The sequence below is a fragment of the Parasteatoda tepidariorum genome, chromosome 7 (assembly GCF_982258835.1).
Source record: "Parasteatoda tepidariorum strain Cologne lab strain chromosome 7, Ptep-v5.0, whole genome shotgun sequence".
In the NCBI taxonomy this organism is placed as follows: Eukaryota; Metazoa; Arthropoda; class Arachnida; order Araneae; family Theridiidae; genus Parasteatoda; species Parasteatoda tepidariorum.
The window spans coordinates 34,297,432-34,323,567 of NC_141761.1; the positions used below are offsets into that span (position 1 = coordinate 34,297,432).

The 26,136-nt window shown below is 27.3% G+C and overlaps 1 protein-coding gene across 6 annotated transcripts; it reads left to right on the forward strand.

The window, feature by feature from the left end:
• Nucleotides 1-58: 58 nt before the first annotated feature.
• LOC107457526 (uncharacterized) lies at nucleotides 59-23,390 on the forward strand. Of its 6 annotated transcripts, none has more exons than XM_016075690.4 (11): nucleotides 59-240; nucleotides 375-608; nucleotides 3,848-3,959; nucleotides 7,235-7,357; nucleotides 8,577-8,863; nucleotides 11,506-11,691; nucleotides 12,370-12,486; nucleotides 17,627-17,811; nucleotides 20,200-20,412; nucleotides 21,103-21,211; nucleotides 22,342-23,390. In XM_016075690.4, the coding sequence occupies exons 2-11, from the start codon at nucleotides 405-407 to the stop codon at nucleotides 22,510-22,512; spliced, it is 1,707 nt and encodes a 568-aa protein (XP_015931176.1). In that variant the 5' UTR covers nucleotides 59-240; nucleotides 375-404; the 3' UTR covers nucleotides 22,513-23,390. The 6 variants fall into 6 exon arrangements, with proteins under 6 accessions (XP_015931176.1, XP_071039725.1, XP_015931181.1 ...); XM_071183624.2 differs by having other exon boundaries at nucleotides 62-240; nucleotides 11,536-11,691; XM_016075691.4 differs by having other exon boundaries at nucleotides 83-259.
• Nucleotides 23,391-26,136: the final 2,746 nt, after the last annotated feature.

Below are 26,136 nucleotides of genomic sequence, written 5' to 3' on the forward strand. Positions count from 1 at the left end.
ACAGCAAAAATGGCCCATTCGGTGAGGAATATTCTACATCAGAAACCATATCTTAGTTAGAGGTTATTAGCGTTTTAGTTTTGTTTTCATGGAGATGCGCTAATTTGATGCGGTGAAAGCCGAGAAAAATGTAGTAAATAATGTTAAATAATAGTAAATAATTATATGTAACAATAACTAATCAGATTTTGTTCTGAAGATTCGTTTGAATTAAAAAATATTAGATTGTTTAAGAAAATGGTATGGAAATACCTAAGAAGTAAATTTATATTACTTCAATCACATATATATTTTATTTATTTTAAATTTTTTCCAATTAATGAAATTTGTTCCACAAACAGTGTTATACTTTAATTTTTTTTTTTAATTATAAGGTTTGATGGTTGACAAAATTGACGAGTAGCATGTCGGAAGGACCTGATGTTTCTCTAGAAAATGTCACAATAAAGCAAAAGGATGAAAAAGCTGCTTCTTCACCACCTGTTCCTCCACATGATCTCTCTTTAAATCTTGATTTATATAATTACGACTCGCCTGATGCTCAATCTTGTCAGTATGTGCTTACAAGTCCTCGATCTTTAGAAGCTTGTTCCAGAGTTGGCGTGAAGGTGCACTACTCTTTAATATGATCACATTATTTAACTCTTGTGCAGGTTAAAATTAGCTTATTCAATTTTATGTACTAATATTTTGTTAGCTATAGAAAAAATCTACGTAAACAAGAAAAAAATATAAATTTAGATTTTTATTTATTTTTCGCAATTTTGCATGGTAGTTACCAGATGTAAGGAATATTTGGCCAAATATAGACTAGACAAAATCAGCACAATTTTAGGACAATATTCCTTTAAAAAAAAAACAGAGCAAGAAGAAAAACTAACTTAGTTATAATTTACAAAACTGAACACCTATCTGAAAACTTATAATTTATAGTCTGCTTAGGGAAAAAATAAATTTATCAACTTTATTAAAACTGATAAACTTAAATTTTACTTCAAAAATTTAATAAACTTATTTTAATTTCAGAATGACCCCATTCTATAGTAAATTTTTATTTCTTCCCATCATATTTTAACATTTAGATTACTGAAAAACTCATATTATTTTGTGGTCACTAAACTTAAAATTTTTTTATTTAACTTGATGAGAATAAATAATTTAAGTTAATATAGTTTCAGCATCTGCATATTTAAGAATAAATTTGCAGAAAAGATTAACAAAAAAAAAAAAAAAAAACTTGGACCTTTCACTATTTTAGATCATAACATAGATACTCAATTAGTGTAAACATTATTTATTGATAATTTTTAAAAATTAAATTTATTGTCACAAATATAATACAAGATTGGATGATAGAAAAAATTTTTTTAAATAACAAGTCATATAAGCAATTACACACATTTACTGCTCAATGTTATAGTTTTTATTTAGTACTGTATTCTCTTCCACACACTACATTTCTACTAGCATTAAAACTCAACCAAGTTAATAACTAATGACAAATTGCAAAAACATAAGTTTTTGTGGTATGCAATGAAAAAATAAAACGAAGTTCAATATCTTTTGACTTCACTGATAACACTGAATGTTGATCTCAATATTTAGCTATAAGATGAAAAATAGGCAGCATAATAGATTGTGGTCAACATAAATAAAGGTGCATTCTTTTGATGTAAGCAATAGAATTTCCAAAAACAGCAGAGATGTTTTTCTTTCAGGAATTAAGACAATGTAGCTGGTGGTTGCCTACATATGTTTGTAAAATAAACATTTTGGGTTAAGATTGTAAGAACAAAACAAAATGTTTGTTTTTCATTTTTCTATATTGATGCCAGAAATTTATTTATTAAATGTCTTTTATTTATCTCTTTTTTTTCCAGTAAAATTGCTCGCTTAAAAATTGTTGCAATAGCGGAAGGCTAGTAATTTTTAACTTGTTACGAACATACAGTTTTTGTACATTTAATGTAACCATTTAGCACAGGATCTCATAATATGCACTTGTTATATTCAGTATTATAGGAGTCATAATAATGCTCTATAATAATAACAAAAAATCAAGAAAAAAAAATCAGGACAATATTTTTTTATTAGGAATATGAAGAAATTTTAGACCCTTACACAGGGTTTCCGCTACGGTAGCTTTTTTCGCAAAATGCGAAAAGACACCTCAAAAATGCTAAAATTCAACAAAGCATTTTCGCATTTTTGCTAAAGGATTTTACTAAATTCCATTTAAAAAAAAGCTTCTGCGAAAAACCATGTTCAGAAGAAAGTTTCAAGTTTAGAAGAAATAAAAAATGGCACCGGCACTCATATGAGTTTTTTAGATGATGTGCCTAAGAAGGAAAGTGAAAAATTTGAGTTTCAGGGCCATATAATTTTAGATGGACTGAAACAGAGGGAAAGATTCCGTAATTTGATGCACAATTTTTTAAACTGTATCATTGAAAATATTACTGATAGATTGGGAGATTTGGATAAAATCGAAATGTTCAATATATTTATATCTAGCAGGATGCCCCATAGTTCGGAAGAATTACAGCATTATGGTGTAAAGGAAATCCGTTGCATTTTCAATTTGTTTTCGGAATCTCCCAGAAAAGATTTTCAGTTTACAGAAACTGAATTACTTTGTGAATGGGGATTATTTAAACACATCTTAATGCAACGCTGTAAAAACATGTCATTTAATGAATTACTTTTATTTTTATATACCAATGATGTGTCTGAACAGTACCCATTAATAACTTCTGTTATAGAGTATTGTGCAACAATACCAATGCACACTGTTGACTGTGAAAGGGGCTTTAGCTGCCTTAATTTGATTAAAACTAATATTCGAAACAGGTTGTTAATCAACCATGTAAACAATTTGTTAATGATTAATATTGAGGGCCTTGAAAGTGCATTTAACTTTCAAGAAGCATTTGTAAAATGGGCAAACATGAAAGAAAGGAAGATTGTTAATTATAAACCAAAATGTTTTGATAAATAATAAATGTGTTTTTTTTTTTTTTGTTATAGGTATTCTTTTTGATATTCTTGTACATTAAGCTATTCTTTGTCAGATAACTTACAGTACTTGTTTGATATAAAGTAATTTTATAAGCCTAATGGCATTTTAGCATTTTGCTAAAACTTTTTTTCAGATTTTAGCTTTTTTGCTAATGAATTTTTAGACTCAGCTTAAACCCTGCCCTTACAAAAAATTTTAGAACACTAGTTCTTAAAATGATCATATATTGTTCTGCAATGTTTAGTATGATATGTACTATTTTAACAATGCTCCAAATTCTTATTTCAATACTGTCTTTATGAATGTTTTCAGAAATAGAAAAAAAAAGAAATTTTTCTGAAGAACGGAAATTTTTTTATCAACATTAAAACCCATGGTAAAAACCTCACATGGTAAATACTGTGCCAACCCTGTTAAGAACAAATTATCATAAGCTTATAAAACCATATGAATTTGCATTAGAAATATAAAATTAGATCTGATTCTATGACTTATTGTGCTAAATCTGTTCTAAATCCTACTTCGTTTGCAAGGGCGCAAAACCTGATATTTGATGGTTTGATTTAAAAATGTCTTTGGTCTTCATTTCAGTCACATTTATTATATAAAACTGGGTATGGTTTTGGGACTTATTGTGTCAAATTAATTTTAAAGTCTACATTATTTGCTAGGACAGAAAACTTGACATTTGATTGATTAAAAAAAATTGATATCTTGTTCTTGTATGGAAATATTAAACACTAGAAAACTGTTTAGTAGTAAACATACTCTTAACTTTTTCATGCTGTAACTGTAATAGTTATTCCTTTTTCTTGTTTTTGTTTCTAGCCTGTTGACCTTCTTCATAAGTCATTAGCAGAATTTTCTGATGATCTTGATGTTAACAAACCTTTGGAAGATATAGTAAAACTTTATGATGAGTTTGAACAGCAGAGAATAAGTAATTTGTTTTTGTAATTTTTACTTTATATTTATCTGTAATTAATTCATTTGCTTAGGATAAATACTTTTTTATATAGTAGATGTATTTAGTATATGTATATGTATTTAGTAAGAAGGAATAAAAATGTAAAATTTATTTAGTTTATTCATATACTTAGGTTCTTCTAATACAGAACATGTGGATTACACTCCAATTAGTTAAAGCTATTTCAATTGTGAAGGATTCAATTTAGTTTAAATGTTTGACACTGGTGATATCTCTCTTTAAATGTACTAAAATTATTAAATGTTAAAAAAAAAAAAATGTTTCTTTGTGAACTAATTTTTATTTGTTATGAAAGATATTATACAATACAGCTCTGATTGTATTTTGTCATTGTAACTTACAATAAAAACTTGAAATGAAAACTCATATGAAAGATGCATTGGAAAATTATAAGTCTTAAAGGCAGATCACTTTAAGTCAAATCTAATAATGAGTTTCTAAAATTGATAAATATTATTATTTGTTAAGGTTTTTATCCGTAATATTATAATGATTTTTTCTTCTTGAATAGTTTTTAAATATTTTTGAAATATTGAACAAATGATATTGCTAAATAAAAGATTATGATGTCAGATAAAAAATATTAACTCGATTGTTCTAAAAGTGAGTTTTTTAGTAAATGTGTACAACTTAAAAGGTGAAGAGCATACTCTACTGGCTCTATCAGTGATTCCGCTTATGTTCTATAGCACATGAAATTTGCCGAGAATCATGGAGAGGACGTGAAAGAAGTTATGACATGTCCTTTGGTATGCGTTATTTTGCATCAAAAAATAAAAGACTAGCGAACCAGCAGATTCATCTTTGCAGAATTAAGTCTAACTTTTAAAGATTTTTTTTGTAATGATAACAGATGGAAAAAAAATTAAAATAATGTTGAGTATCAAATTATATTGTTGCTTATATTATATTGCTTGTTTCCTTGGTGTAAAAATATGATCAGTTTTAAATAAAAAATTTAATTTTGTATAAAACTTTTTCTTTGCTTTGAAATTCTTTGTTTTGTTTATCAATTGATTGGATCCTTATAAATGTGCATATTGATAGTTTGATAAAAAAAAAAGGTAGAGAATTAATCATCTACTTAATATCACCAATAATTTTTTAAAATATTTTTTCTCTTTTTTATTTTTTGAACTTTTTGAAACGTTATTTAAAGACTTTAATTTACGTAGAGTTTTGCTATTTTGAAAACTTTTGGAAGTCCTAGGTCAGGGATGGCGAACCTTTATGCACCAACGTGCCATTTTCTCAAAAAAATTGCTTAATGAGGTCATAGACGTGCGGTTAAATAATTTTGACTTCGTGATTATTGGGAAAATAATAATACACTACAGAACCCGCTATCCGGAAATCAGAAAACCGGAAAACCAAAAAACCGGAACGAAATTCGATACATTTTGCCGCAATTTTTTTTAAAAAAAATTTTCCTCATAAGATTTTAGGATTTTTGTTTCTTTTTTGAAAGATGTTTACCTTACCATCATTTCAGAAATAATCATTAGTGTATTACCTCATTGTTTTTTCTTATTTTTAAGAATATTTCCAAATATTTTTCTTTTTTTTAGTTGGGTTTAACACTAAAAAAACGGCTTTTTGTAGCGATTCAGAAAACCGGAAAAATCAGTTATCCGGAATAGCGATAGTCCCGATCGTTCCGGATAATCGGTTCTCTACTGTACAAAATAGTGTCAACTCAAAACTCTTTATTCAGTATGAAAAAAAAATTCATTTTGCAATGTCTCAGTTATACGCGTAGTTCAACTTAAAGTAACATCAGTGTGACTTCTGTTATTGCAGATTCGATGGCAAATAACTTATATTAGGTTGTAAGATGTTAGCTTAAGCAAGACTGTTAATTTTTTTTTGCTGGTCACTTATTATTAGCTTGTTTTTACGGTTATTAATTGTTTTTTTTTGGCATTAATTGTTAATTCTTTTGTTGATAATTGTTTTTTTTTGTGAATTTTAATTTAATTTTTGTTATGCTTCATGTGAACTTCGTGATCGGTGTGTGCCCAAAATATAGTGTCACGTGCCATTGGTTCGCCCTCCCTGTCCTAGGTCCTAAAAGAGCTGTAGTGTCCTAAGTTTTGCAGAATCACTGCTCTGTGCCAAGAACACACCCATTATTTTAACAGTTGTTTGCTTCATAAATATTGAAATATGTATCAGGCCTATTAAATACTACAGATAAAATATTCCTGTGTTTTGAAGGATAAATGAAATTTGTCAGATGTAGTTATTTCATTATCTTGCTTACACTATTATTACATGAATTTAGACTTTTATTGTATTGCACAGTTCAGAACTTTATGTGAACTTTTTAATAAATATTTATATTTCAAGTCTTGACAAAAAAAATATTGGTTTTTGTTCAATTAACATTGAAATAAAATTATTGATCATTATGCCTCCTGTAGGTATTTAATATGTATTTTAATATAAAGGGTTAGTTATTGTTTTTTAAGTGAATATTGGAAAAGGTACCATTGGTATTACAAATTTGACTGGACATCTAAACACATAACCAAAATATTTTCACAAAATAAATAAAGTAAAATAACATTTAAAAAAATAATATTAATTGTAATCATTTACTATACTCTTTTTTTTTATCTGAACTTATTACATTCCATCAAGTCTAGTTTATAGATTGTTAAATTTGTTTACAAAGTATGAATGAAAGGAACAGACTTATGGAGAAAGCAAACATATCAACACCTTTTCTATAACCTTCTGTAAATAAATTTTAAATTTTTTCTTTTTTTTTTAGATTTAGATGGTAAATGATTGAAAATTTGTTGCAGTTAGGGTTAATTAGATATTCATTGTTCTTATATGCCAGAAATATAAACCAATTGTTTGAAACAAAACTTATTATCTTTCAATGCTTCATTTATTATTTCAGAATTAGCAGATTTGTACTACTTTGTTTCATATCATACTAAAACTTTAAATTTTTATGTAATTGGGATATTAATATTCTCTTTAGATTAATATATATATATATATGTGTGTGTGTGTGGGTGTTTGTATGTTTATTTATTTATAAACTATTTATGTGTAGTGATGGAAAAATTCTTTGAATTCTAGTTTGTTAAAATATTAATACATTAACTTTGCTCCACTAGAAAAACTATTTCATGAATCTACAAAAATTCTGTAGTTATTGGAAGAAATGTAGTATAGGGCTTTAATTAAAAATAATAAAATTTCTCTTTTAGTTTTATTACAAAAGTGTCAAGCTGAGAGAGAATTTATTATCTGGAGAAGTGCAACTAAACGGCGTGCCCACTCACTTTCACCAGGTTGTCGTGATAAACTACATAGACAATTTAAGAAGAAAGGTGACAAAAAGAGCCTGTTATGTTTTGTTTTTTCTATGTACAGTGAAACATCATGTTATGGACACTCCTACAAAATGGACACCTCTCAATACGGACATATTTTTTATTTCCCACGAATCTTCTATGAATAAAATCATTATGTACAATCTCTGCAGAGCGGATGCCGACAGTCATTTTTGCCCTGAAATGGTATATTCTATTTCTTCAAACCGGACACCATTTTTTTTTTCTAAATTTGAAAAATAAATATTTCTGTTTTACATTCCGAGAAAAAAAATATTCAACTTTAATCCATTTTTAAAGCATGCAAATTTTTTGCTTTATCAATAACTAAAATTATTGATAAGCTATTTCACTACTGAATAATCAGTATTTCTCCTGTCACCTTGCCTTATCTTTGCAAAGAAAGGAGAGAAAATGATACTGCTCATGTGAAATAATTCGGACAGCAGCATCTTTTCATCGGGACTATGCAGGATATGAGACCTCACAAGTTGAAATGACGTCTTGAGTGCTCTCAATGTTTCTACCCCACTTAAAATATTTTTCATTTTCCTGTCAATTTGAAGGCTGTATTTAACACAGCTGGGTAAAAAGCAGAGAACAGAAATAATCTTTGAGTTGTTCATATAAATGAAACATTTATTCAGACACTTGATGGATCAATTTTGAATATATCAACTCCATAGGTTCTTGTGCCTTACAGGCATGCATTGCTTTTTTTTTCTTCTGTTAATCGCGGCAGGTTTACTTTAAAAGAGGTATTAACCACATTTCCTATCAAGCGATGGTTAGGTGTTAGGGGTGTAAACCTAATAATTGAAACCGACTGAGCACTAAAAGTTCCTATTTAGAATCATATGACTAGCTTGAATACCTGTGTTAATAAGAATATTATATTCATTTATCTGTAGCTACATCTAGAATTATGTATTTATATAAAAAAAATTTCCATATATTCTTTTTGTATAGAAAAAAATTACATTTAAATAAATATCCTTATAGATAGTTATTAGATTATTTATTCATTTATAAGTCATTGCAAATATTCTGAAAACAATTTATGGTGTTAAACTTCATTATTGAGATAATCTTCCCATAAACGGACAACTCTCGTAAACCGAGAATTTTTTCGGTCCCAAGAGTCTCCGCTTAACCGAGGTTTCACTGTATGTTCATTTTATCTAGAAATTCTAATGATATTTTTATTCACTTTTAGACCCACAAAGTAATCGAACATTAACCCAATCATTCAAATTATCAACGAGGAGAAAATCTCATGATGATATCCTAACTGCTTCAGCAGATCATGCTAGTGGTTCACTCCAGCGTTCCCGAAGTTCTTCTGTGAAGAATCTTCATCGAAGTGGTAGGCCCACCAGTTGGTCAACTCCATGCTCTCCATATTATCAAGGTTCACGTAACCTCTTTGTTCGCATTACATCGCCAGTTGTATGTGCCAAGCTTCAAACATTTCCTAAAGCTAAAATGAGACTACCGCCTAAGGTAGTTTTCTCTTTTTACTATTACTGTTAATTTTATATTTAAAGAGATATCTGTTACTTTACTTTATTATTGTAACGTTGTCCTGAAAATACTTTTGATCTAATACTGGGGCCCTACCATGAACTACCGGGAATGGAATGAAGATTCCCGGCAGGAAAGTGAAACTGGGAAAGTTTGGTTCCATGAATGCTCAATACCGTACCATGAACACTCCCTTGGAATCAGACATTCCACGATAACTCGCTCTCAGGGCGTGGCTAAAATTTAACCAATCACACAATTTACTTTAGATTTTCTTTTTGAGTTTGGCAGCATTAGCATGAGTAAAACGAAACGAGCTTCTGCTATTTAGATAATATTTTTGACTACTTATTGTTTTATTTTTATAATGTTTTTTGTTTTCATTAGACTAAAAAAACATGAACTGCGAACACTTTGAAATATTCAATTTATTATACATATAGTTTTATTAATTAAAAACTATCATATTTATCATGTATAATTCATAAAATAAAATCCTTTTTTCATAATAAATATTTCTGATATATCCCTTAATACGTTTCATTATTTATTTTAAATATTTTTTAAAAAGTACAATTCTTAAAATAATGATCATATTTTAATGAATTAAGATTCAAAATTTCGTGCCTGAGAACTGCAAATAGATAGATTACTAATTATACTAGTTTTTAAATCTAAACTAATTTCCAGAAAGAATTCAAATTTTATCAGACAAAACCATTAACGCTTACCTTGATCACTTTGAAATTAATTTAATTTCAGAAAAGTTCATTAGTTTTCAATTAAAATTGTAACAATATGAATGACTAAAAAGTTACTACTTTGCTTATTACTTTGGTTTATTTGTTACATTATAAAAGTGACTGTTTTTACTGATAGTTAAATAAATATGTTCACAAGAAATTAATTTCTAGATCTGCGTAAAATTTTTTTCGTGATTTGTAAAATCATTTTACGTATGAAATACTTAAAAATTATAGTTCAGGGAATTACTTCCGCAGCTTTATTTTAATGGAAGAATGAGAATAAAAATTTTTAAAATGAGTAAGAGAAGAAATAAATACAAATTTCATAAATATTTTTTGAAACGTTTTTATTCTTTTTTGTATTTCTTATTATAAATCAATTGTTTACTTTATAATGCATCATGCCTGTAAAAAATTCTTTTAAATGTGCTGCCATTGGTGTATAGTATAAAGAACTATCGTTCGAAAGGAAGTTAAATATTGTTGAATTAAAAGTTCATCGAAAGAAAATTAAAAAAAGAAATGATTGGAACTTCAGAAAAAGATATTGGACAAGTAATACGTCTCGTAATAATAACATAGAAATAGTAACAATTATTATATAATGAGAGCATAATTATTTTTAGTTTTCCGTCTTGAAAATGGCTCGGGCACGTTTATCTTTTAGAAATTTTGTTATCATCTCTTATGAAATAGAAAAAAGTTGAGATTCATCGACGAAATATCGTATTTAGTCCTTAAAAATTCATCATTCCCTCCTTGGAACGACGATTCCAGGTGCCGGAGACTGGTTGGAATGAAACCGATTCCAATTCCAGCCAAGAAACTCTTTCCAAGGTGTTCGTGGTGGGGAAAAATAATTCCCGTTGGAACGTGACGTCATTCCCAGATGGAATTTCATTCCATGGAGCTCATGGTAGGGTTCCTGATTTGTTTTGTAAGTGCAGATTACAGGGGTTAAACTAAATAATGCTAACACATTTTTGTACCTTTCTCAAAAAATCATTTTAGAAGTGGTTATGCAATTTTTCATACTTATCAATGAAATTTAAAGTTTTTAGGCGTTTGAGGGACCGATTATAAAATACAAATGGAAAATAGTGTTTTTGAATACCCTGTGCCGAAAAAACAAACTAAACTCAGTGGCGCGACAGCCCGTAGGGGGCCAAGGTCTACTGTGTCCATCTCAGTTTTCTTAACCTTAGGCTCTGGGGTGCAGGAGCAGATGTTCCGGTCAGGTGGTCAGCCGAATGCGGAACCCCCAGTGTTTAGTTCCCAAGCATGCTTGGTACTCATTTATCGACCCACAGAAGGGATGAAAGGCTGAGTCAACCTTGCCCGGCTCGAGGATCGAACCAGGGACCTGTGCACGACAGCGCGAAACGCTACCGCTCAGCCACCAGGCGTCGTGCCAAAAAATGTAGCTGTAAATTTTTAACTTGTAACAATTATTTAGGTTATTATGTGTTGCACAAAATGTTGAAAATCTAGCTTAAATATATATGGAGATTATTTAATTGATGTATAGAATGAAGTGATAGTGACAAAATTCTTATTTGATGCAGATTTGTGAGATAGTCCTTGTATATAAATATCAAATGAGTGTTTAAAAAGCTTATTTTATTGAGAAATTAAAATTTTTTGTACTTTTATTGCATTTTATATTCTAAAATCTAATTTTAAAAAATTCTTTTTTAATATAATGGAGGACATAATTAAATGTTGCTGACTCATTGATTATCAGAATTGATTACAACAAGGTCTGTCTGCTAAATTCATGTTTGTCATTTCTTTCAGTTTTGAATTATTTCATTTTTATCGCATTTGAGTAATTTTTTAAATTAAGTAGATATTAGTAATTATAAAAATTTATAGGATATGAAAATTCTTGAGGTGATTCTGCAGAAATATGAAAAACTGGAAGAAGAGGAGGATAGAAAGGCTAGAGCTCAGAAGAACTGGGATAAAGAGAAAGAAGATCGTGACAAGAAGAAAGAAGAGGCTGAAATGGAAAGGTGGAAAAACTTTGCCTTAAAACAAAAAAGGAGTAGCTCTGTTGAAGTAAATTTCATATTCTATCATGGTATAATTTAATGCTGTTACTTGTGTATTTTTTTACCTTTAGTTTAGAGTTTTATTTTAAGTAAATGATCTGACTTGAACGTAATATAATATTTTTTAAAAATGTTTTAATTTTGCTTAGTTTTTATTAATTTATTTAAAGCAATTTGTAATCTAAGATCCCAAAGTGTCAAAGGTTCCAAATGAGTGTTTTGAGGATGCCAGAATTCTTAAGTGTAGATATTCTTAATGATTAACTTATTTTTATTTTTTATTAACTTATTTTTGTCTAAGGATATAAATAAATTGATAAAAACACCTATTATCATCATTTGTTACCTATATAATTACTTCTGTTTGTTATTTAGTATAACATTCTTATTTTCATTATGCTGCTGTTGTGTTATCAAAGAAACTGGCCAATATTATTGCCAATATATAATTGATTTTCTATTTTAGCCACAAAAAGAAACTTCTACTACACTTTAAATTGGTTTTTGTTGAATCCATATTTAAGCTAATTTTTAAATTTTAGCATTTGAAAATATCTTTAGAAAAAATTTACACCAACGTTTTTTATCTTTGTTTTTTCTTGTCTTAATCTTGTTAGCCAAAAAAATTCTTCTCTAAGTGTTTTTTTTTGTAAAATTCATATTTAAGTTAGTTTTTAATTTTTAGCATTTGAAAATATCATCAGAGAAAAGCACACCAACTCACCTGTGTTCTCGTTATGCAGCCTCAGAAATGTCAAGTAGTGATAGTAAGGCTATTTTTCAAAAGCGGCATAGCTTTAAGGTAAATCTAAGTTTAAGCTAAATTCACATACTTTTTTACATTTATGAGGAGGGATATGATTTTTATTCTTGTGTTTTGATATCACACATGCAAGGATGTTATGTGCTATAAATGAAATATTTTAGTTTATGAAATAATTTAAGCTTAATAAATTCATTTATGTGTTATAACTTCTATTCCTCTTTCTTAGGCTTAGTTCAGTCCCAATTGTCTGATTTATAAAGAATTTTTTTCATTCCAGTAAAGCTATTCTGTTTTAGGCATTTTTTTTCTCATCATAATTTAAACATCTTTTAAAATATCTCATATCTTTAAAGCGCAATTTTAACATTCTAAATGCTGCTCTTATTTCCTTTTTTTTAATATTTTTTTAGCATTTTGTCGAATAAATAACCATAAGATAATTTGTAAGAACTAAACTTTAAAGAGTTCAATTAATGTCCAAAGTTTTTACTAAGCAGTATCTGTAAAGATTATTGTTAAATTTTATTTTTTGTGGATCTATGTGAAAAATGAGCAATAGGGTTAGCAAATTAATATTTTGAATAATAATAAGCTGCCGGGATAGCCTAGTTGGTAGGGCAGTGGGCCCATGTCCAAGAGTTCGTGGGTTTGATACCCACCAACTGAAGACTTCCCATGTAGTAAATGGTGACTGATGCACGTTAAATCTGTCGAGTCGCAAAGTCCTTCATGTTCCCATAACAAATTAATACCTCTGGAGGTACTGATCTAGGAGTTTCCTTGTCTTCTGGATTGGTTCAAAATTACAAGGCTACAGATTTGAACATTAGTAGTCGTAAACCCAAAATTGGGTCGACTGTTCAACGATGGATATAAAAAAAATTTTAAAAATAATAATTAGCAGAGCAGAATTTATGTGTGGGTTTAAAATAAGATTAAAATTTTATTTTTCAAAAAAATCTCAACCAATTTCTATTGCCTCTTTTCAGAGTAGGAATATTTGTGAATGATAATTGTTTCATGTAATTTATTATGATTAGTTCCCATCCTTATGTGCTAAAAAAATTGCAATGCATATAATTAGAATATTGCAAATAGTTAAGGTATATCTAGTTTTCAAATTGTAGTTACACAAGAAAATTATAATGTAGTTAGAATAAACAGTAAGCTTGGTCCTACATTATCATTTCACTTAATACTATAGTGAAGTGCATGAAGTGGTTTTCAAAGCTACTAACTTTGATACAAAAGATAAATACCTTAGCCACCTACCATTTTTCTGTTTAATATTTATTGCTGCTCCAATTTAATATTTACTATAAGTTCAATAAATATTGAGTTTTATATTTAATTAGCTAGGGACATTTGAATAATTAATTTTAGCCATATTATTAGCCTTGATTCTTATTGATATTTAACTCTTGTTTGAGATAGACACGCATGGAATTTTTAAAAACAATAATTCCAAAAAAAACTCTTTATATTTGAATAATCATACTCTGTTCAGTCATCCAATTCTATTTATGATCTATTCAGTCGAGCTTATTAAATTTTGAGTCTCTCTTAAAACTATTAAAAATTTGTGGAAGCAAAGAAAATGAAAAGTTTTATTTTGTCATACTTATATGAAGAGCATGTAGGTTGTAGGTTATTTTTGTTTTGTACACATTTTTTTCATTGATTTTTACCCTCCACTAAATTTCTGCTTTAATGTTTCATAGACAAACATAATTAGGTTGGCTAAAATCTAATTATGTTAATGATTCAAACAGATAAAACTTTTTGTGTTTGCATAAATGTTCAAAGAAAGGTAGTAAAACAACTAGAGCATGCTCATCACAAATCAATGGATGATCTCCTGGGAGTATACCCACTTTTAGAATCATATCTATTAAGTGTTTGGCAGCATGCCAAAAACTCACTCCCTTTTTTATTATGATCATTTTCATGGAAAATCTTAATTGGTGAATTGGATAGTGCTGTAGAAGAGTAGGAAATTTTCATCAACTTGGGTTTTTCTATATTGTGCTCAAGATTGGAAACTTGATCGATATTTCTTTCAAAATTATTAAGAGAATGGTGTATCATTATTGAATTTTAAAAAATACTTTTAGAAAAGTACAATGGAATTATATTCAAATTATAAATAATTTTATTTTAAAAAAAATTGCTATTTATAAGGAAATTATATTATTTGTTATAATTAATGTTACGTTTCCAAGATAGTATTAAAATTTACTGAAGATAAAGCATCTGAGAGAAATATTATGTTCTACTGACTAAGATCTACTGGAAGACAGTTGTCTGAAACCTATTGAATAACATAAAAATGGTGAATAATTGACGCTACAAAAGATAAATCAAAGGTGAACTTTCTGAAACATTGGTAATTTAGATCTAGGATGGTAACCATTGCAAGTGTTTCTCGTTCTTTGAGGTTTTTGTGAAAGACTTAAATACAAATTTAATCGTGTCATATAATTCATATAATGATGTCAAGACATTTAGGTTGGTTAAAATTTGATTACTTGGATCATTTTGAAGATCAAGAATCCTGCCATTATGACTTATCAGAGGATTCACTCAAAAATTTTCATCCTCATTTTCTTTTTGCAGATTATCCTGTGAGTAATCTTCCTCTTATACATTTTATTTGTATTAAAGTAGCTATGTATAATGTTCTGCAACTGCAAAACAATAATTAGCATTATTGTTTTTAATCTTGTTAAACAACGAAATAACAAACTCATACAGATTATATTGATAACAATAGTAGTAATTATAGGTGTTATTGATTTATCGTAGATTATTTAATTAAAGTTTTATATTTTAATTAAAGGTATTCAATATAAGTGCTATATTCAATATAAATTATTTTTAATTTAAAAAAGTCAATAAATAGAGCCATAAAAAACTTTTTTTCATAAAACCACTAGAAACAAGCTATCATAGTCTTGGTAATGCTTAAAGGTAAGTATAGTAACTTCCGAAAGGTATAGTAATTACATTATCTGTTTACTTCAAATTTACGCTATGTGATTTAATTAATGTGAAAGAAAAACATTTATTGTAAGTTATACTGTAAATTTATACTACGCATTTGTGTTTTTAACAAAATATGTCGTGATATGTTTTAGTTAGCAATTATATTCCCACTGTGAAACATGTTTTATTTTATGTTCTTAACTTTTTGTTAGCTGTGTACATGTTAAAATTAGCTCACTAATTCAGCAATTTTAAAACAAACTTTTATTTCGCAGTTATTTTTTTCTACTAAGACACAATTTATGTATTACAAAATATTTTATGTATTTAAAAAGTAAGCCTAAATTGATTTGTTGCTTTTAGAAATTGCATATCAACAATGCATCCGAATAATGTACTTAAATTATCGAACATCATTATTATTGCATCATAATGAATTTTTATTTTGAAGATATTTATTCTGCTTGCTGTGTCAAGCTTCATATTTAATTTTTAAAAAAATATTGAAATTTAAGTGTAAAGAATACCTAATAAGTTATTGTAACTGTCAGTTTTATGTTTATCTAGCATACTGGTTTTACACTAAAAATAATTCAAATGTGTTTCCACATTATAATCCAAAATGAATATATATTTATAAATTAAAAATATAAATTTTCAAAAATACTAAGTTTTCAATATTTAAAAAAAATTTTGACTTTACTGTAACTAGTTTTGAATTAAAGATTTATAAATAAGTACATTAAAAACATTCTGTTCTTGAGGAATTAATTTATTATGGAAATAGAATTTAAATAAATCTCTTTAGATAACTTGTTTGCTAATTTTCTTACACGTAGTTTATAGAAAATTAATCTATTGATTTTGCTATGCTTATTTATTGAAAACCTATATTCATTATTTTTTTTATAACTATTTATTGAAAACTTATTTATTATTTTTTCATACCTATTTTTTTTTGCATTTGTTTTAATAAAGTTATTTTTATTTAATTGTATTGATGTTTTATTCTTTTTAGTTATAATTTTGGTCTGTTGTTTTTAAAGATTAATCTTATAATTATTTTGAATACTGGTAAAGAATTAGTCATTAAATTTAAACTTGCAGTTTACTTTTTCTTCCATTCCATTTATTTGTTGGTTAGATAATTGGTATCTTCTAGTTTATAAATTGGTGTCTCTTTCTCATTGTTATTTATCCCAAGTTATAGACTGTATTAATACTATTTTATAATTCTTTTAATTTTCAGTTTTAAAACCTAAAGCAATTTTGAAATATTCATAACCTTAAATGTTTTTTTAAAAAATACAATTCTGGTAACACAGCTTTGCCAATTACTACAGAAATGTAGAAAGATTTTATAAATAGCAAGTCTAGTATCTCTTTTTTTTTTCTTTTTTTTTTTGACAGTGCCTTTTTTTCCATTATATTTTTCCAATTTGGGTAAGATGAATTTTACAATTTGGGTTAATATGAAAAATTTACTCCATAATTACATAATTAAAAAAGAGTGTAGCTACTATCCAATATACCTTCATCTTTATTTTTTTCTTTAAAATTTCTTGAAAATGTATTCTCTTAAATGCAGGTTTTACTTTGAATGTACAAGTGTCTCATGTAACAATATATAGTAAATATAGCAGATTGCCAAAGACAAAGATCTGCTAATATTGATATGATTTTGATGCATATGTTTTTATTGTTTTGATTTTACCTATACATGTTGAAATTTTTAATGATGTTAAAAGTCGCATTTTCTGATAAATGTATTTGAAGTTTACAAATTTGTTTGTGTTGCATGCTACACATTATAGTATTGTTTTTCCAATATTTGAATTTTGTAAAATCAATTTTCTAAGTTCTCTAAATAACACAGCTTTCATAAAATGCAAAAAAAGGAGGGAATCAAATTTTGGAAAAGTTAGAGGGGAAGGAGTGACTAGCTTTAAAAATATTTAACAAGAAAGAGAAATAGATTCAAACAAGAAAAAAATGAAACACCATTTTACATGAAGAATAATATCATTGCCAAAAATACTTCCTCAACACACCAAGACTAGTCCTGCCCCTTAATTTTTGCACCTCATGTATGTATAAATAAACCACACTAATCACTTTATATGCTTTCAGTATTTGAAAAAAATGTTTTTGACCATTTTATTTTGTTCTAAATTTATTTCATCTATGACAGGTAGCAAGAAATCAAACCAAATCGCAAGAAGATCCACTAACTCCTAAAAGAAACTATGCTTCCGACAGACTGTCTCGTTACGAAGCTGAGCAGAAGCTGAAAGAGATTCAGCAGAAACAGGAACAGGTTAAGAAAAGGAGATTAGAAATAATTCATAAGCGAGAAAATATGCTGAAGCGAAGTGCGTGGGTGTCCAGTTTGTTATTTCTCGTTTTTAATCTCTTAGATTCCTGTGATAAATTTTTGTTGGATGATTCAGAAATCTCTCTCTTTCAATAGTTGTTTTTGTTTAGTGTTAGTTATTTCCATGTGTGGATTCTATTATATTATCGTTTTTTTTAATCATTTTTTTAAATTAGTGTAGTGATCATAATTTTACAATTAAAACTTTCTTTCATAATTTTTTATTTGAAGTAACTAGTCTATTACTATTTGTTGAAAAAAGAATATGTTTACAATTATTTATTTATACATATACAGTCAAACCTTGCTAACTCGAACCTCGATTTCACGAATTTTTCGATATCTCTTCGGGGGAAAAAATTCTATTCAAATTTCCTATGCACTCAATGTTAAAAAAACTTGATTTCACGAATTTTTTTTTTCCAATCCCTCGAAAACTTGAATTTTTTTCCATAAATAGTGTAGATTTTTTTTCTAAAATTAAAAAAATATTCCCCCCAAAAAAATAAGAAGAAGAATGACTGACAAGGCATGGAATGATGTGTCTTCCTCTAGGATAATGAATGGTACCAAGAAGTCTAGATTCATTGAAGATCACGAAGGTAGTCAAACAATCAATATCGTTAATTCTTCTGTAAACTACACCGAAAATGATTGGAACAGATTGACCGGACTCATGAAGCTTGATGACATGGAATTTCATGACTTTGTAAACGTAGATGAAGCAGTAACAGTGTGTGGTCAGTGGGATGACAATGATATCATCGCTCAAGCGAAAGCTTCTTGTGAACTATCAGAAGAAGAGGATGAGGAAATCGAAGATTTACCACCCAATGTTACTAACAAACCAGCACTTTCTGCAGTATACACTGTAAGGAGATTTATTGAGAGGCAGCCGAATATGTCAGAGGATACATTTAAAGCTATAGTCCACTTAGAAAGTATAGACAAACTTTCTTACACATCTCTAAAGCAAACAACAATTGAATCTTTTTTTAAATGAAAGTGTAAAAAGTGTTTTTAAAATAAATATGGAATAGTAAATAAGGTATGTAAAGAGCATTTTTCTTTATTCTACCATCGATAACATGCAATTTTGGATAATTTGAATTTTCGATATCTCGAATATCAAAAGAGTAAGTAAGAGAAAACATAATAAAATTATAAAGTAATAAATAATAATAAAGGGCTGTAAGTTAAATTGTAACTCTAGTTTGGACTAAGTTCATTTTTCTTGTCTTTTGCAATGTGTTTTACTGTTCAATTGATCTGTATGTATAACTTAAGCAATCGTTTTTGTTAGTTATGTAAAAGAGTTATAAAAGCATCAAGTTATTATTTTATTTTAAATATTGAATAAAAGAAAAAAAGCTTAAGTCTAGGAGAAGCTCAGGTTTTTTTTTTCTGTTTTATTTGCATTGCATGTTTATAATGAAGTACAAACTGCTGATTATACTGGGGAACTAATTTTTTTTTCTGTTGCATGAGATTTTTTAACAGATTTATGATACCTTAGTATATTGTTGATTTAAAATCTGCATTCGGTTTTTCTCTCAAAGCTACAGTTTTTTCTGAATGACATTTTTAGTCTATTTTTGTCGAGAAGTACAAGCTTAAATATGTTATATATAACAGGGGGTTGAGTAAATGTTGCAACAAACTTCTAAGGAAGTTAGAGAATCAGAATCAAAACTGCATAAAATCCCTCGCCTGAAAATGTCATCACACATCGCATGAAATTTTTTTGTGCTTCTGAACAAGGTTTCTATATATAGTTTTAATCCTGATGATGTGACACCACTCCCCTAGATGATTGCTGCAGCATTTGCCTAACCCTTGTTATTTATAATGTTCTTAAACTTGTACATTTTGACAAAATATTGACTTAAAATGTCACCTAAAACTCTGTAGCTTCTGGAGCAAAACTAATTTCAGATATGAAATCCCCACACCCAAATTAGACAAGATCAACAGGGTGGGTAGTGTTTTTAAAAAGTTATTTTCGAGTTTTGTTTTTTGAAAGCCCTTAAAGGTGCTTTTAAAAATTGCTTGATTTTCCTCTTTTTCCAGAGATTTTTTCTTTAGCATGTCGATTTTCATCACAAATTATGTAAAAAGCATGATTTTCACATTTTTGTTATTCAACGATTTCGCAATTCATTCAACCACAGTCCATTTTGGTGTACCGTTTGTCCGTAGCTTATAAAAATGCTGATCATTTTACATGTTTGATGAAATACTTGTGGGTTAGCTTATCTAGTTTTTATTATCAAAAATTTAAATACAAATTGAGACTAGATAAAAATCATTTTCTGACAGCTTTTCATTTTTTAGAACAATTTCAAGAGTTTGAGTCATTAATAAAGTATTATTATCTCTATATATTACAGGGATGAATTCCAGGAGAAATTAAAACAAGTTAAATCAAATCAACAGGAAATGGACAAAGCTATGGAACAGTGGCAGCACCAAGTTATTTGCTACCAAGAAGTTGCTAACATGAGAGCAGCTGAGAAAGTTGCTCAAACTGTTCAACAAAAACGTCTGAAAGCCATGCAAGATAGGCTTTCTAAGGAAGAAGAACACAAAAAGAATATGCAGAAGTAATATGTCACTTTATTTAACTTAAAATATCAAAATTGTAATATTCATATTTTCTATTTTATTCCTAATTTATTGCTTTTTTTTTCATTTATTTTAATTTTAGTTATTATTGTAGCTTAACCTAAACCACCATTTAGTTATTACTATTAGACCTCTGAGTGTTAGTTCCAACCTTTTTCAAACTCTCAGCTGTGGACTTTCCAGCATCAAAAAACCAGTTTCCTGTTATTATTCAATTAGAAATTAGTATGTAGCAGGGAAGTTACAGTATAATTTTGCTCAGGCGCTCATCACTTGAAAAGTTTATTACTAACAAAATTTAGTTTCAATTATGCAACCTTTTAACAACTGTTAAAAATTTACTGTGTACTAAAGGCCCTCAGTTTTCAAATTTGAATGCTTAGAAGTGTTTTTGAACTTTGAATAGTGATACTTTATTTTTTAACTAGGAAACTTACAATATTTTTTAATGCTTTATAATTTTAATTTCAACAGTATATAAGAGATTTAATATATATGTATATATTAAAGGTGGTCTTTATGGATATACTTTTGTATATCCTCCCTAACATTCAAAAACAATTTTAAAAAGTAGAGATAAATTGGTTTGTCCTTAAAAGTTGTGTTTTAAATTTTTTGGTCTAATTAAAAGCATATTTCTGTATAATATAATATTCTTCCACTTTAAGAATTGAAGCTGAAGATTATGCAAAACTGCAAGAAATGATGGAAAAACTTCGTATGAAAGATGAACGGTGTAAAGCATTTAAGGAAGAAAAGAATTCGTGCATAGAACAAGTAATTATAGAATGCTTATAAAATTTATCAATATTTTATATCTTTATAGTGTTGAAACTTAACTTTATTGGAAACAACTTTTATTAGCACTAAATCATTATTTTCAACAAAATGTTAGTTTATTAAAGGTTATTTGCCTCAGTTAAATTTAATACAATTGTTTCGAACCCGACAGTTTACTGAGTAATTTTTAATGAGGCCGCTGAAAGTTTGTCGGTTATTTTTCTTTTTAAAGAAAAACATTAGTGCAGTAGTAAAATAAAAAGAAATAAATATAACCTTGTATAAAAATAACAGCACTACTGTTAAATGAAATAAATTTAAAAATTAATAAACCTACAATGCCAAAATCCCATTTCTTTAAACAAGGAATTCAGTGTTTGTTTTTTTTTTATTAAAAAATTTCATTTTAAACTCTTTTGAAACATTGAATATTAGCGAAAGTATAAAATCACTTGTTCACTATCTCAATTGTTTGTGCTGTGAAACATTATTTTTTGTCGCATTTTGTTAAATGAAATAAATTTAAAAATTAATAAACCTACCATGCCAAAATCTCATTTCTTTAAACAAATAATTCATTGTTTTTTTTTTATTAAAAAATTTCACTCTAAACTCTCTTGAAACATTGAATATTAACGAAAGTATAAAATCACTTGTTCACTATCTCAATTGTTTGTACTTTGCATTTGTTGAAGCAGTATTTTTTGTCTTATTTTCAGTCTCGCCAGTTGGCTATGGCAGCGTCTGATAGCCAGTTGGCTATGGCAGCGACAAATAATTCATTGTTTTTTTTTTATTAAAAAATTTCATTCTAAACTCTCTTGAAACATTGAATATTAACGAAAGTATAAAATCACTTGTTCACTATCTCAATTGTTTGTACTTTGCATTTGTTGAAGCAGTATTTTTTGTCTTATTTTCAGTCTCGCCAGTTGGCTATGGCAGCGTCTGATAGCCAGTTGGCTATGGCAGCGACAAATAATTCATTGTTTTTTTTTTATTAAAAAATTTCATTCTAAACTCTCTTGAAACATTGAATATTAACGAAAGTATAAAATCACTTGTTCACTATCTCAATTGTTTGTACTTTGCATTTGTTGAAGCAGTATTTTTTGTCGTATTTTCAGTCTCGCCAGTTGGCTATGGCAGCGTCTGATTTACGTGACCTTATTCGACAGAGATTAGACAAGGATTCCTTTGTCCGCCGAAGTCAACAAGCTGCCTTAGAGTCAAGACTGTTGAGTATTGAACCTCGCATATCTCGCTCGAAACCTAAAAGTCCTTCTGAAGAGAAATAGTTTTTATTTGTTTATACATAAATCTTTTACCTTATATTTTGTAACTTAATGTGTACTTGTAGATTGTTAGTTCAACTTTTTTTACTCAAATTACTTATACTATGTGATTAGAATTGTGATATTTTTTACTTTTATACTTTGTTATCGTTTTATTTAAAATGATTGTTTGTTTGTTATTTTAGTTAACTTAGTTTATTATTTGTTGTTTTTTTCACATTAATATACTTTGATATTTATATTTAATAACTATGCTGTTGGCATACAGCGCACAGATTTTAGGTACTTCGAATCTGGCCAAAGAAGTTAATAGTATTATATACTCTTATCATTTTCAAAATTATGTATTGCTAAAAAATATTGTACTATTTATGAAATTTTCAAAACAATTTCAAATGTACATTTCTACAGTTAACATTGAAAAATTATAAATTATCTAGAATATTGGATTGCTTTGAAAATCTTCAGATTTATCTTCGAATGTACATTTCTGCTGTTATCATTGGACAATTGTAAATTATCTAAAATTATTGAAGAGTGCTATTGTACAAATAACTATGGAATGTGAGTTTGATCTTGATAATTCATATCATATTTTTGAATAATTATGTACAAATGAATCTAATTTGTTAATTAGTCATTAATTAACCAAATTATACCATTAATTAGTTAATCAAAAATAAGTTCCTAAGTCGAATCCCTCATGTCAAAATTCCATACCTAACCATAATACTTAAAACTAATTTTTGAAATAATAAAACTTGGTATTTGTTTTTATAATCTAAACTTTTAAAAAAATATTATATACCTTTGTTATTTGTTTTAACTTCTGCAGTAACATTTAAATATGTACTTTACTCCGAATAATTATTGTAACCAAATCATTTAAGAATTTGTCAAAACCGTCATTTATACAGTTTACCTTTATCTTCCAGTCTTATTAACAAAAAAAAAATTAAAATGAAGAGTGCCAAGATTTTTGTCTAATTTTTCATCTGAAAATGTGCCAAAAAGTCAGTTGAGGAAAAAAATGTGTTAATTTGTTTTTATCATTAATCTGAATTTTGAAGGGAGACATGTTTTCTTACTTATTTTAGAAGTGTAAGAAATAATACTAATATTCTTTGAGTATATTGGTAATAATTTAATAGAAAGAAATTATTTCAACTAATTATTATTATTTCTAACTTTCTTGAACTGTGTAATTTAAATAGTTATACATAAATCAATGAATCTCAAATTTTTTCACTTTAATCTGAAAAAATAGATACAAAATTTAACTACCATTCTTTAATTAAACTGGGAGACTCCATCCCCTCCTCGCTCCACTCACAAATTCCTGTGATTGCTTCTCATTCAGCATTGTTTATATTCTGAACGTCAATATGTTTCAGAAAAACAAAACAAAGATAATTTTGTTTATAAAATATTTAATTTTATGTAAAAATATTTCATTAATATGTTAATCATAAAGCAATAAATGATTACCTGGATTTGAAAAGTAAACAACTGTTTTATAGTTTTGTTGCAACAAAACAAAATGCAAGGTAAAAGGAAAATAGTGAGAAAATTCAGAAAAAAGCATTGAAATTGCAATCACTTTCGAACAATTTAGTATTTTCAGAGAAACTTGTGTTAAATATCTAAACACAAAATAGTACTTTCAGTATACCAAATTTCAACTTTGAATTGCATTTCTGTGGGCTGCAGAGCAGCTTTTACGGTATTTCTTATTACAGGTTTTGCAGTTTACAATTCACATATTAATTATCAATTATTTTTTTTTAAATTTCATTACATACTCTACATTTTCAACACAATTTCACATTTTAATGCAGGGTTCATGCACACGGAATCGTCAGGAAATTTGACCCCCAATCAGATTGAAAGATTTCACTTTTCCATTTAGTGTATTCTCAAAATTCTATTATTCTTAAGCGTTTCTGGAGTGTTGTTAGTTTGATGTCTGACTTAGGAACTTGAAACTTTTGCATTGAGAGTATTGTCAGATTTCTTTTTCCTGGAAAAAAAAATCCAGTTTTGTTCTTTAATTTTTGATATCTTATTACCACAAATTATTGTTTTATAATTTCGTATAATGCATCAATTATAGGAACAAAACGCCTTTTTTATCATCTGTATGTTTATTTGATATCTATTAAAGAAACAATATTTTTTTAATTGAACTATAATTCTGATTTCTCAGAGGTGCAGTATCATTTGCAAATTTTACCTGATGTGTAATCACTTCTGCTTTCATTAAAAGTCATTTGCTTTTATATATAAATAAAAGCAGAGGACTGTTTATTTATTAATATAAGCATACAATTATTTTTTACTTGAAGCAGATGATTATTTGATAAAGCAGATTGCATCTTTCTCTTTTTACAAGTGATACATTCCATTCCACTATATTTTGAGTGTTTTTTCTGATCACAATAAATTTTGTACTCAATAAACTAGTTCTTCTTATCCATGAGTTTAAAGATTTGAATTCAGTTGATTTCATTATAGCCTTGACCCGGGTTTTAATATTTATGTTAGCTCTTCTTTGAACTATCGTTTCCGTTTGGTAACTTTTAAGATTTAATTTGATTACTAAGTTTTCCTTGTTTTTTTATCATTTTCTTTATAATTAGATATGAAATATATTGCAATTTTTAATCATCAATTTTGTTTTGTATTAGTTAATTTACTGATTTCAATAATCTTTACTTTATCATAATTTGACTTATCTTTAATTAAATGAATAACATCAATTAATTTATAGTATTGTTTGTTTCCTTTTGTGTTTGCTTGGTATTTATCATTAAAATAAGATTTTTTTAAATATTTCTTTTATTTAATTTCGCGGTTTTACCATCATAATTTATATTTTCCATCGATTTATTCATCTTATTTTACTATTAATTTTTTTAAGTAGAAAATCTTAACTCGATTCCTAAAAACATTCGTTAGTTGTTTGAATATGATTAAATTTCAATTAAATACAGATTATTTGTATAATATTTTTATTAATTTATTTTTTTTTTTATTTTTTAGGATAACTTGGTTTTTGAAAAGTTCTTCTTTTATTGATTAATAATTTGTACTTTTTTCATTTTCTAGCATTCTAGTGTGTTTCATATTTTAGGATAATTTCTTTATTTATTTATTTTACAACTAAAAATAAAAAATATTACATTTTGATTCTGTATTTATCAATCATTCTTTATTTATTTCAATCTTATTTGTGCTTATCCTTCTAATTATTAATTTTTTAATTGATGCTTATATATTAGGTTTTAATATATTATTTAATGTATTCATCTTATTTTACTATAAATTTTTTAAATAGAAAATCTTAACTAGATTCCTAGAAACATTCGTCAGTTGTTTGAATATGATTAAATTTCAATTAAATACAGATTATTTGTATAATATTTTTATTAATAATATTATATATTATATTATTAATAATATATATTAGGTTTTAATATATTACATTTTTGTTTTAAAAAAAGATTTTATGTTTATTAAATATGATTTTAAACAATTATACCCATACTATTTATTATATTTATTTAAAAAATTAGTTTTTTTTTATATTGCTCAGTAAATTCCCTTAGTCTTATTTTCCCTTCACGT

Excerpts from the sequence above, each read along its gene's own strand:
- LOC107457526 (XM_016075690.4), top strand. The coding sequence starts at position 405 with ATGTCGGAAGGACCTGATGTTTCTCTAGAAAATGTCACAATAAAGCAA. Across the intron at positions 3,960-7,234 it reads GTTTGAACAGCAGAGAATAA|TTTTATTACAAAAGTGTCAA; the intron begins GTAATTTGTTTT and ends TTTCTCTTTTAG. Across the intron at positions 17,812-20,199 it reads AATATGCTGAAGCGAAGTGC|GGATGAATTCCAGGAGAAAT; the intron begins GTGGGTGTCCAG and ends TATATATTACAG.